The sequence below is a fragment of the Corvus cornix genome, chromosome 3, assembly GCF_000738735.6.
Source record: "Corvus cornix cornix isolate S_Up_H32 chromosome 3, ASM73873v5, whole genome shotgun sequence".
Taxonomy (NCBI): Eukaryota; Metazoa; Chordata; class Aves; order Passeriformes; family Corvidae; genus Corvus; species Corvus cornix.
Window position 1 is genome coordinate 108,993,389 of NC_047056.1, and position 13,652 is coordinate 109,007,040.

At 42.5% G+C, this 13,652-nt stretch overlaps 1 protein-coding gene across 2 annotated transcripts in view; it reads left to right on the forward strand.

Annotated features, from left to right (window-relative positions):
- Positions 1–13,652, forward strand: part of PTCHD4 (patched domain containing 4) — a 92,762-nt gene that overhangs the window by 12,114 nt on the left and 66,996 nt on the right. For both annotated transcript variants that reach the window (XM_010393245.4, XM_010393246.4), the window contains exon 2: positions 12,494–12,974. In XM_010393245.4, coding sequence (XP_010391547.1) covers positions 12,494–12,974 — 481 coding nt within the window. The remainder of the gene's footprint in view (positions 1–12,493; positions 12,975–13,652) is intronic.

Here is a 13,652-nt window from a genome sequence, read left to right on the forward strand (position 1 = left end):
TAGTCCTAAAACTTAGTTGAACAGGATAGTTATGAAATATTCAGCTGGATCATTCCTACTGTTTCTTGTCCAACTTCAGCATGGTTGCAGACCAAGTGTCTAGGAAATGGCTGGTGATGTTTTTGAAAAGAATTGTGGAGTCAGGCCGTTTCTTCTCCTCTTTTTGTCCACAACATCAGGACCTTTGCTGCAGTGGATGGGACCTGGTCTTGTTTTCAAAATCAGGCTGTGACCCTGCCACTGGGGGTCCGTGATGGAGCAGTCTGTGGCTGCTCATGCAGAGGGTCATGATAGGAACATATCTGTTTCCTCTGATTTGAGCCCTTTTCTATTCAGCATCTAATCTAAAGTGGGCCCAATGTGCATAAGAGGATAGAAGGGTGAACCTCCAGGAGTAATTCATTTTAGTTTTTCTAAACATTTGAATTAGGACAGGATAAACTCACCATTCAAAAACATCATGGACCAGATAAATAATATTCATATTATGCATTAACCTTTCAGATGGTTAAAATTAGGTGAGCTGAATGCCACTATATGTTTATTTCAAATCACCCAAAAAAAAAGTTCCATGAAATGTCTGCAAGCATGAGGATATGCTAAATCTAGAGATCTTGTCAGGTGAAGCACTTCCAAAAATCCTAGGGAATAATCTGTGTTTGCACTGACATGAGAAAAAACCTCCCAGAATAACCATGGTGAAAATCTAGGGTCCTTCTCAAGTCCACTGCAACTTTTTCTCACTCTAAGTCTCTGACAGGACTTTGAAAATCTCTTTTTGGAAATTATTATTAGACAGTTTCAAAAGAACTAAAATACATTAATCTAAATAAGGAATTAGCTCCCACTGAAGGAACTGGAATTAAATGCCATCCTCTTCCAAAACAGATTGCCAGATATTGGCAGTTTATTGCAGCAGGGAGACAGAGATTTTGCATAGTACTCAGAAGACAAATGCTGGAATTCTATCATCTGGAAGTGCTTTACCATCTGATTACTCTTTGGCTTACTCTATCAGAATTTTTTCCCTAAATATTTGCTTGAAATCCAAAGGTGGCTAGATACCACAAGGTCCCACCATCTGCAGCATTTTTGTTTTAAAATTAAAAGTCCAATCCTTCCTGTTCTGCCAGAACCAAAACCTTTCCAAACAGACTATACTAATAAAATTGAAAAATCACTTTGCACAGCAGGTGATTTTGAAAAGCCTTTTTTGTTTTTTAACATCTATTGCATTAAAGTAATTGTAAAATGTATATTTGGGAAGAAAAGCTTTAATGCATTGCAGAGAAACATCTGAAACAAGTTGAAAAGATGGTTGTTAATACTATTATTATTTACAGAGTATATTCTGCATTTCTCCAGAAGTGCTTATACACAGTAATTAAATATTCATCTTACTTTGTATCTTGAGCTCATTCTTAACAGCAGCACTACATTAACATATACGTCTAGGAACACATATAGCCTAACTTCAAGCGTTTTATGAAGGTGCCTAAACTAGGCTTTGGGGCATCACAGGATTTATGAGGGCTAAAATCCCTAAGAATGAGGTTCAATCCATTTAAGATCAAAGTTGCCCTCCATGGGTGCCCTGTTCTCTTTTCCTGGAGCAGGCAGTGCAGTAGTCCTGACATTTTCACAGTAGTCCTGACATTTCCAAGCTGACGCTTTGGTTAGGCAGCCTGACTCAGGACCTCAGAGCCTAAATTTTGACTTCTCATGTTTTGAGCTTTGTTCTGGCTGAAGAGGCACATCCAAATCAGAAACTCTCCTTGAAGATAATAGGGATTGTGTACCCAGAGTGAGGACAAATACTCAGCTGTGAAATACAGCCACCTTGAGGATGGAGCTGTTCAGGTGTGGCACAGCTGATATCTCCACCAGACTGGGGGGTCTGAGCAGAGATGTTAAAGAAACCTTCTGCCAGATGGCAGCAAGGAGGGGATGAGGGGATTAAATACTTGGTTTTTCTTTTATTTTTTCCCCTCCTGTTCAGTTTGCATAAACCTGGATTTTTTTCTCCAATCCATTTCACCACACACCACATAAGCAGCTGCTCACAAGCTTGGCAGGCAGGAGATGCAAGCTTAGGACAAAGAGGGAAGGGACCTCTCCTTTGGCAGCATCACCAGTTCACACTGTGAAATACAGCAAATAAAGAAAGTCCAGCACCAGAATGGGAAGATTTGTGGAGGATGGGCAGCTTCTCCAGCTGTGTGTTTCCACAGCACCTTGCACACTGTGGTCCTGGGCCCTGCCAGAACCTCACTGGGGACCAGTGATTGTGGTCTGAACCGAGACCTCAGCATCTGCTGGACTTCGTTTGTGTCCTCCCAGTCCTCCACAGCACAGAGGCTGCATCGAGATAATTTTCCAGGCATGCAGAGCTTGTTCAGTGGCAGCCCCTGCAATCTCTAGGTGAAGGGTTTGGGATGGTGCAAAATTTCCTGGTTGTCTCATGCTGTTGTTTAACACTTGTTTATCTTTGCAATGTGCCCTGTGCTGACCTTGCAAAGATACCCTCTTGCCCTGCAAGACACCCTCTCCCACAGAGTATGACTGAGGAAACACAGAAATCCAGCCCTGACAGTGTTAGTGAACTTGCAGTGTAAGAGCTCTGCAGTGAGGAGAGGCAATGGGAAGCCCAAAGAGGAGAATCATAGAATCATCTATGTTGGAAAGATCACTGAGTCCAACAATTAACCCAGTGCTGGCAAGCCCAGCACTAAACCATGTCCCCAAACACCACATCTGCATGTGTTTGAACAATTCCAGATGATGCCATGGGCTTTACTGTGGAATAAGTGGAATAAGAATTAAAGACCTGTCAGAGGATCGCACATGACAACGTCTTCATCACTATGGGCTACTAAGAACACAGGATTTTACCATAAAGGGCACACATTACAAGGTGATCTTGAGACAGAATTTACAAATATAAAAGCTACCTGCTGATGTTCATGTGTGGGTGTCAAAAATCTCTTTGAATGTACTGAATTCAAAAGTACCCTGGGCGGGAGTCAGCAGAACCCCAGCTTTAGTTAGATTTTAATGCATAAACACAGGCCTACTTAAATGCCTCCTTCTCACTTCCCCTTCCTAGATTCTTGTCCAGCACCATGAAAAAAAAGAAAAAAGAATAAAAAAGGAAAATGTCTGAAACTAGACATTTTTTTGGCTCTCTCCATCTAACAAATGGCCAAACTCATTAAAAACCAGTGTGTGCTGGAGAGAAGGGAGGGATGCTTCACGGCAGAGAAATTGCTTCACAATGCCAAATTTCAGAATAATAAAAAAGAGGGGAAACTGATTAATTATCTCTTAGAAAAGAAGAATTTTCAACTATGAGTGTTAAGTGTCCTCAACTGTATCTGCTTTGTGCAGTGCCTTGTTATATCTTACTGAGCATTGTGAGAGTAGAAGTCCCTGCTAGGACTTGGATAAGAGCACAGCAGCATCTTGTATTCAAAGTCTGGGTTTAGCTAATCCAGTTTAGCTGTAAATTAACCTCAGAACCACTCTAGTCCCAAAATCTTGCCACATCACACTTGGCTCTGTCTGATTCTCAGTTACTTCTTTTCTTCCTGCCTTTGATAGAACATTTTTGCAGTGTTTCAGTACTTTGGCTGCTGGTCCCTGGAGAAAATAGGATGAGCAGAGACAGATAAAATTAAAGAGATATTTACCAACATAGAACATAATTTTAAAAGAAAAAAACCCACCCTTTTCTGTGTCATTATTGAAACTTCAGATTGTAAGAGCTTAAATGATTACTGTGGATCTGCTTTACTGCTCACTTTTTAGTCTCTGCGGTTTGTTTTTTTAATATTTCCTTTAAATGAAGTAATAAAACCAGGCAAATCCAATCCCTTTTGCTTTCTGGTAGGTTTTCTTCCTATTTCTTCTGTGTATTGGACTTCAAGTGGTGTAGGGAAAGCAATTAGAAGAGGCACACAGTGAGATGCTCACAAAGCAAGAGAACCGACAAATATATCAGTGAAAACCTGTGTCCTCTCTTTAGAATCTCCTGGTAGGGATAGTCATTGGATCCCATTCTCACTCACCCAAAGCTCTTCAGCTTGGGCTTATGGAGTATGTGATGAAATTTTGCAAGGCAGTTTTATGTCTTCTGCTTTTCTGATACAAAAAGCAGACAAGAAAGAAGGTTTTCTATACTTTTGGTGCATTCTGCTGTTTTAAATTTAGTAATTAGAATCTTGTTTAACCTATATCTCCATGGATCTCAAGAAATCTTAAGATTAAATATTCTCAAGAGATAGAAAGAATGTTGGTCAAATGTTGTCCTGTTTACTCAATTTGGAGAAAGTCAGGACCCTCTTGAGATAACAAAACTGTCTTGGATTTCACTGGGGTACAAGATAGCTTTAATTCATTAATTTGCATACTTTTTGTTGCTAATATAATTTAAATCACTGCATTTAGGAGAAGGATTATTCTATTTAAAAAATTGAACAGTTCCATTCCTTCTTCTTCCAAGCAGCTCATTTCATTTCTTTTTTGTTGAAGATCTGGGAAATCAACAATATTCTGAAAGTCCCAAAGGCATCTTCCATCTCTGTTGTGGAAGACACTGTCTTGGTGCATCGTGGTTTAGAAATGGACAGGGACTGAAAATTTGGCTGGGTGGACCACTGGTCTGACTGAAAAAGCATTTCTTATATTTTTAATGCTCTTTGCAATTTTCTTCCTTTTCTTTGAACATTTTTAATATTGTGCTTGAGCTGTGGAGGAAATCAGAATTAATATGGAGCATTCATTGATTAAAAGTATTCATGGTATAGATTCACAGAGACTGCCAAATATGAGAGATGGTAAATGAATTCTTCAAACACATTCCTGCATATATCAGTGAGAGTGTTTAACTGTATATATCCAAATATTGGTGTTTTGTGCAATTCCCTTGAGGCATTGCTGTCAGTGATTCATTCCTGTGTTTCTCCTTGGCACAAACAAAATCTTTTGGGATGAACAGTAGCTGTGAACAAGACCACAGAGACAAGCACCTTTTCCTTTTTTTAATTGTACCTGAGCATTTTTCATGGCTTAGCAATTGGTAGAGACTTAGATGTTGTCCCAGGTTGGATAGGTTCTGTTCCAGTTGAAAACAAGATGGTTGTGTTTTAATGCCTGACCTGGTAGATTTACACACCCAGGGTAACCTACGACTTCAGAGGTCCTGCTGACATGGATCTCCTGTGGCAGGTGAACTTGTGTCACCTACAACAAACTTTGCTGAGCCACCCACCTTCCTTCTGAGAGAGCCACCCCAGCATCCCCAGGTTGCTGGGCATCCAAAGCAAGCTGTGCCCTTCACCCCTGCAACCATCTCATGTGGCTGGGGTGCAGACATCAGCTCACCTCCCCGAACTGTCTATGCCAAAGCTGTTTCACTGCGGGGCCTGTGTCCTGCTCCTGATGGAAGGCAGAGAGAGAAGCTGTGCCACAAAATGATCTCCCAGTGCTTCAGTTCCCTTTGTGTTTTCTGTGGCTGCCGCTGTCTCCCAGCACCCTTCCCACCGAGGGAGGTGAGTGATCACAGCCCACGTGGGTATTGCTCATCAGCTTCAAGGACATCACTGTGTCCTTGGGTGCACGGGTGCTGTTCAGGACAGCTGGGGACAAAGCTCTGGTGGGCAGTTAATCTGTTCCTCTTTTCCAAGAGGAACTGGGACGGGATCTGAGATGGACCAAATGGGAATCTGACCTTGTGAGTGAAGGGGTCAGTTGAACAATGAAGAGCTGGAAGATAGAACAAAGAATGAAGGAGGGTGGGAAAGGATGTAAATGTGAAATACAGTCTAGGAAGAAAGTGGAGTAGAGCTGGTCTAGGAGGGAGAGGGCTTATCTCATATTTTCATCCCAGAGGGATGTGCAAGAGAAGGAAGAAGGTGAAGTTAGAGACTTTTCTCCTTCCCTCTGTCCTTCCCTTGCCTTGACAGAGATGTCCCTTGAGGGCGGTGAAACACCGCAACAACTTGTCCAAAGAAATGGTGGATGCCCCATCCCTGGAAATACTCATGTCCAGGTTGGACATGGCTGAGCAACCTGATCTAGTCGAAGATGTTCCTGCTCATTTCAGGTGGTTGGACCAGGTGACCTTCAAAGGTGCTTTCCAACCCTGACCACACTATGATTCTCAGAAAACCTGAGGGGGTGGTACTGAAGGAACAAAGTGAGGAGAGCCACTCAGAAACAGCCTGTCCACTGCCAGAAGCTCATCCAAAGAGAAGCTCTCTAACAGCAGTCACACTTTGCTATTGCACCCTTATGAATTCTTCCATAATTTGATTTAGTCCTAGGGACATTTCTCTTATTCTCTGTTATTAATACTACAATATATAAGTCTCTTGGAGCACTTCTCACCTGTTCTTGTCTCTTTTATCAAAAATAGAAACCCAAAGCTGTTGAGGATAGGAGCAGAGGCCCAGAGTCATCAGAAAGAGGTGCCAAATGGTTATGGTTCCCTATTGGATACTCTATGTAATCTCTTTCACATAAAAATCACACTAGTGGTCCATGGTTTCCCTGGGAAGGGGATGAATGTCTGTGGGTTTGTTAACCTGCAGGACATGTCTGTGAAGGGGCCAGCTTGAGTCAAGAATGACAAGGCAGATCAGGCAGTTTTCAGCGTGATAAAATCTGGGGTCTAGTCTTAAGTAATCTCGTGCCTCTGCCTTAAATGGTGAGAGACAGGCAACTGCAGAGAACAAATCTGCTTCTGACCTGTACCTCAGCATGGAGCAGATCATCCTTTGGATCTGCCTGACTCTTCTCAGTGACTATAAACCAAATTTGCTTGACCAGCTGGTGAGCTGAGCCTCATCATTGCTGGGTAGCTGGAAATAACTGAATTCTTCTTTATTGCAGCAGAGAGTTAGACAATTACTTCTTGGATAACTTCTCATGGCCACTTTCATACATTTCATTTTTGCTGTATGAACAGACCCCTTGGCCATCACTGTGTCCCTGTTCCCAGCCATCCAAGGTGCAGCTCTACCTCAAATGTGCTGCCCTCAGTGTTCACCTGCTCTGGACACTCCCTCCATCCTTCATCCATACAGAACAGCTGCACAGCGCAGGGGCAGGAAAACTGCTACATAAAAATTTATGGGAAAATGCTGACATGAATCAGCATTACGTGCTTTGTGCTGGAAAGGAATGCTGCATGAATTTTTGGTAATTGGTGGCTGTTTAACAGGGATCAACTGCTACAAGATCTCCGTGCATAATTGTACCAGGGTCAGGGACAGAAAAATCAGTTTGATTGAGGAGGAAAAACCTCCCTCTAAAGTTTTGCAGTGAGGCTGAGGGGAACATGAGCAGCCCAATATGTTAAACTTTAAAGGAAAGGGGATTTAAATTTTTTTTTTTTACCTTGAAAACAGTCAGCTGGCTGAAAAGCAACTTGCTTCATCCTAACCTCTGTGGTTTTTGCTTAATATTTACTGTGACCTACAATAGAGTAGGAATGTCCTTATCAGAGGGAGAAACAACTGCACTGATTTCACTAGGATGTTTACCACACAATGTATTTCAACAGACATTCCTGGTTGCCCTCTGTTGATCACTTTAAGCTTTTAAATAGCATGCAACCAGGATGGCATGCTTTATCCTAACATTTCTGTAATATAGCTTGATAATGAACCACCACTCCAGCTGATGAGAGGTAGCAGTTAAAGAAAAGTAGAAATAGAGGTAAATTTGCTGGCAAATGTCCTGTAGCTGTACTTGAATGAGTGATCAAGCAGTAGGGAACAAGGGCTCCTTTCCTCCTTGCCAGGGATCTGAAATGAGTTTTAAAAACCTCACCAGCCAACCTCTGCTGAGAGGGGCACTAAGAAGGCAGAAGCCACGTCCTCTCAAAAATACCTCAAATCCTCCCTTTTTCCTATGAGAAGGAACCCAGTGGAGGCTGATGCCATTAAAAGCAGAGATGAATGAGAGTATAATTTATGTTGGAAAAGACCTCTAAGATCACTGAGTCCAGCCACTGACTTACCACTGCCAGCCCACCACTAAACCACGTTCCTCAGTGCCAATCCCCACAGCTGGCTCTCCCTTTGCTGCAGTGACTACAGTCCTGATTTCTTTCTAACTTAATGTGATCTTGGACAAAGAAAATACCCCAGCAGATGATAAGGCCCTGCCCTGGGCTGGTGCTGCAGTGACCACACAGAACCCCCAGGTGGGAGCTGGGCCTGCAGCAGCTGCACTGAAAATATTAAGGAAACCCAAAGAAAGGTCACAGGTAATTTTAGTAGTGAGGGAGTATTTCTAGTGTCCCTCTGGGCTGCATGCTGAGAGGATCTGTGCCTACTACTATTATCACTAGCAAAAGATATTTAGCTCAGTAGGAGCAGCTGGTTTTCTCTAACCTGAGAAGCCCTCAGCTCCAGAGCAAGTCAAACTTCCCATGCCACTTACATATCTTCTTAGGAAATTAAGGGTCCAAGCATCCTTTACAGATAAGTTTCCAGCCTGAACCATGGTAGGGGTTTATTCTGTATCCATCCATTCACACTTAGTGAATTTTACTGCTGAAAATACAAGGAGTTTGGATTTTCAACCACATGCAAGGTCAGGTCTGCATAAACACAGGTGGCAAATTCCATCATGCTGGGGGAAAAGGAGTGTGAACCTTTTCATGCCTGTCATCTTAGTTCTTATTCTCCTCCCTTTCAGAATCTAAATATATCAAATGGCTTTGGGGCATCTAGAAAAGGAGAAGGGAGAACACAAAAAACAATTTAATAGTGTCCATTGAAGCATAGAATTTTGCTTGGCCCTTGTTCTAGATGAAATATAACATGCTCCAGCAAGTGATTTATTTTTCATTGCATCTTTAAAGATGGTCAGATCTGGAGAGAATTACTTGCCATCAGAATCTGGGAGAAAAGACACTGTTAAGTTTTCATCAGACATTTAAAAAAAACTCAAAAAGGAAAAAGAAAGACACATAGACACAGACTGGGAATCTGAAACAAGATTCCAACCATGCAAGTGACCTTGCTAAAGATAGTTAGCATCTTCTGTTGTAGAATCTCTGGAGATACATGGGTATAAAATCATGTACAACCAATAACTGTTATTATTACTTTTTTTTTGTGGGGGGGGGGCAGGTGTTTTTCTGCATATAGGATCAGAGAGTAGCAGCAGATGTAGGTAAAAGGTGTAAGGAGTCAGTAGTCTGAAAGGTTAAACTATTGTGAAGAATTAAAAGAGCAGCATGTAAGCATATACCAGGAAGGACGTGGTAGTTATCAGCAGAAAGCACCTTTTTTCATGAAGGACTCTGTGGAATCTTGTTCAAAACCTGCCTGGATCTTCAGACAACATTTATACAAGTCATTGTGGCCACATTTTGTTTCCCAAACCTTAGGCTTAGTTCAGGAGTTTAGCCATTCATGACTCGTTCTTTCATTAAATTTGTCCTGGAGGACAACAGAGAACTTGGGGCAGTGAATAACTCCCCTGAAGCTCCCATGAGACTCCAAGTAGGTAGGTCCCTGGCTTGGACTCTGGGAGATGCTGAAAGTCATGTTGGCAGCACTGGGTCTCGATTTTTTCACACATCAGTTGCCATCCATAAAATGGGATAAATGAAAGACTGTTTTTCCCCATATTTCTTCTGTTTTCCTTGCTAAGGTTGTAACAACTGCAGAGATGCTGTGGCTGCCCCAGCCCTGGGCATGGTCAAGGACAGGTTGGACAGGGTCTGTAGCAATCTGGACTAGTGGAAGGTGTTCCTTCCCATGGCAGGGGGCTTGGAATGAGATGAACTTTAAGGACCATTCCAATCCAAGCCATTCTATGATTCTCCAAGAGCTGTATTAGAGAAGACCCCCATATTCCCAATATCTGTGGTGCCAGGTTCATGTTTGCACACTGTAACAGCAGCAAAGGCAAAACCCTTGCTTAGATAGGAAACAATCTGCCTCCAGAAGGAAGGGAATGGACAAAGTGTCCTCACAGCAAGCGCCTGCAATTTCCTCGATTCCATCTGAAAGCTTACTCTCTATTTTGCTGACATATGAGCTGGGTGCCCTATTGTACATCAGTGTAAAAAATAGCTGTTATCTGCTGTTTCATGGGAGATACGGCAGAACATGATTTATTTGTGCCTGCTCTGCTGCCTCCTTTGAAACGCTGCCGTTGCTCGCTGCACCTTTCGCAGGGGAAGGCAGATGGTCATCACAAAGTTTCCCATAACCTTGCCATGCCTGCTGCATAGTGAATCAATGAAACCTGAATTACAGCGCTTTGCCTGGGCTGGGAGCTGTGCTGCTAAAGCATCCTGCAGTGTCTGCAAGCCTCTGAACGTCAGCACTGTCCAGACACTGAGGAAATGTGAAATTTCTCACCAAAATTTCAAAGCGGTGTCAAGTGGGGATTTTTAGCTGCAAAGTTGCATCCGATGTAAGCCAGGACTGCATTGCTCAAGCCTTAATTGCCAGCTTGGAAATGAATTTTTTGTGAGTGTGTGAGTGTTAGGTATGACCTCTCCTTAGAAAGAGTAGAAATAAAAAATCCAAACAGGATTCGAGCATGAAATTCTGGGGACAAGGATTTTTTGGAGTCTGAACAGCAGCAGCTGCCCCTCTGTGATAGCTGTCTCTGCTTATGTGACATTTGCAATGAGGCTCCAGGTGATTTGGGAAGCTGGCACTACACTGCGGTCCACCTTTCATGTCAGCTCGTGCCAGGATACCCTTGCCAGAAGCCACTGTTTTGGTGGGAAATAACAACTGGGAATAGGGAAAAAAATGAACTTCTGAAAAGCACTTTGTCATGTTCCCTGGGCTGTGGCAGGCAAATGCTGGGAACAGTGTGAGCTCCTGCCATTAAAGTAGGCATAGGCAGAAATTTCTCAGCGGGAGGATTACCTCCTTTACATACCTGATTGAAGACAAGGTGAGTACATAAAATATTTTCAACACTGTCTCCCAATTTCTGATATTTACAATATCAGTCAACATGCTGGAAGATATCTATGTTTCATAAAGCCTCATTTCACTGATTTTTCCTTGGAATGGGATCATTACTACTATCTAGCAATTTCAGATAATGACCTGCATGCAGCACAGGTGCTTCTAGAAATGGTTAATGCTGGATGTAATAGATGTTTAAATGTCTCCCCCAAAAGGTTCTGGCCTTTTGCAGATGACTGCTTCCATGTGTGCGTGTGGAGAGCAGAGCCTCTCCCAAATTCAAGCTGTCAGCTCATTCCAGTAGTGCGCCTAGGCAAAGAATGTTATCTAATGTGAACTCACTGCTGCAAGGTGGTTTAGACATCAACTGCCTTGATCATTTTGTGTTTTTATTGAATACAAGAGGAAATAAATCTGAACATTTATAATCCAATTTATATGGTGGAGAAAGCAAAATGTTATTTGGTGTGCAATAGACACTTAATCCCTGGATTTAGACTTTTTGATCAAGGAGATTACTTGTGCTGGGACAATTTTATTCACTGAGTCTTCTTCCTCAGTTTGCAACTGGATTTGATCTTCTAAACCCACACAAGCTTCCCCTGTCTTGGAAGGGGCACATACAGTTATCCCACAGCCAGTGGCTTCAGAGCAAGGACCTTTCTTACAGGACCTTTCTTATTAAATCCATCTTACAACAGCAGAAAACAACACCAAACGAATATTTCAATGGGGTCAGATAACTTTACAGAAAAAGGCCTGGTCTTGTTAACAGACAGAGGCTGATCCTGAGTGGGCCTGATGTGTCCTTTACTGATTGTCATGGGGTTTTATATGTCCTAGCATTTACTGAAATAATTGAGACCAGAATAAGGTTTATACTCTTGAAATGTATAAAAAAACAAATCCTGGTTAGATTGAGGTGTTAAGGTAGATTCTTTTCTCTGTGCCACTGATATTAATCCATCAAATCTCAAATAAACTATTCAAAAAGTCTGATTTTAATTATATTTTTCTGGAGACAGAGTAGCTATTAAACTTTGTGGATCTGTCTGTATACTGAGGAATCAGGCTTCATTTCTGTACACATCCAACTTCTAAAAATGATTTCCAAAGTGTCAAGAAATCACAAATCTTCCAGAAATTAATCTTCACCTCAAACTTTTCATAGTAATTGGAGATTTGTCATTGCCCATCACTTAAGTGTGGGAGGTCATTCTCTCCCATGGGGTGAGGAGCTTGCATGCAATGTTTTGGATGATCCTGGACATCTGGGAACATCTGAGGCTGCAACGAGTATCTGAGCAGTCCCTGAACTGCAGCACAGAAATGCAAATGAGCCTATAATGAGTAAGACGGAGTTGTGGCAGGGAGCAGGGACAGATCCCAGAGCTCACTGAGGTGAATGGCAAGGCTCCTGTTGAGTGCAGTGGTGTTTGAGCAGAGCTCTCGGCATGTCTGTGAGAGGAGACAGAGTCTATCACTGCATCACGGCATATGCACGATAACCACACGCTCATCTTTTCTGCTTTCTCTCCCAGGATGGAAGGAGCAGTTTCATTGGCCACCAGCTTGGAGGGGTCATGGAAGTGCCAAACAGCAAGGACCAGAGAGTCAAATCAGCCAGAGCCATCCAAATCACTTACTACCTCCAAACATATGGCTCTGTCACCCAGGACCTCATTGGGGAGAAGTGGGAGAGCGAATTCTGTAAACTGATGCACAAGATGCAGCTGGATCACCAGGATCTGCAGCTCTACTCACTAGCATCCTTTAGCCTCTGGAAGGACTTCCACCAGACCAGTCTCTTGGCCAGGGGCAAGATTTTGGTGAGCCTGATGCTGATTCTCCTGACTGCTACCCTCTCGAGCTCCATGAAGGACTGCCTGCGTAGCAAACCTTTCCTGGGACTCCTGGGAGTACTCACTATCTGTATTTCCAGTGTCACTGCGGCAGGGATATTTTTCATTACTGATGGAAAATATAATTCTACTCTGTTGGGAATCCCTTTCTTCGCTATGGGTAATTATTTATCTTCATAATAATAGGATTAACAGAGTTTAATGACAGGATTGTAAATTACATCCTCAGTTATAAAGTGCAGATTTTACTTTGAGTGAAAGTCTAAGTCATTTTCATCTTGCTAAATTGATCTGTGCCTTGCCAAAAAAAAAAAAAAAGAAAACAGAAAGAAAAATGGAAACAAAACAAAGCAGTAGCTACAACAAAAAGCAAATGACATTCCTGGAATCTCAGCCAATATGAGAGAGGGGCAGTTTTATTGATCTCTGTTACAGAATGAAGGAGAAATTGTTATTGAAAACTAGTTGGCTCAGCAGACAACATGGATATGTGTTGACCCGACTCTGATGGGAGGCCAGCCAAAAGAGTAAGTTAAACAGGAGGGTACCAAGGAAAGGCAGATTTTAACATCTTTCCCAAGGAGGGCTTTTCTTCAAGCTCTGCCTGCGGGGCAGAGTGGGACAGGTTGGTGTAAGAATAAGATTGATGGACTTTATCTCAAAGAGGAGATTACAGTTGTGTTTGCCAGGCTGTGAGCACAGGAGCCTATCAGGATCTGTGGTGCATAATCCCCTGGTTTGTGAAATCCCAGATCAGCTGCTGAGATTTCTTTTGTGCTGCACCCAGACAGGAGAAGGTGCAGAAGAAGAACAAACGTAAAACCCAGCTCTTTAGGCA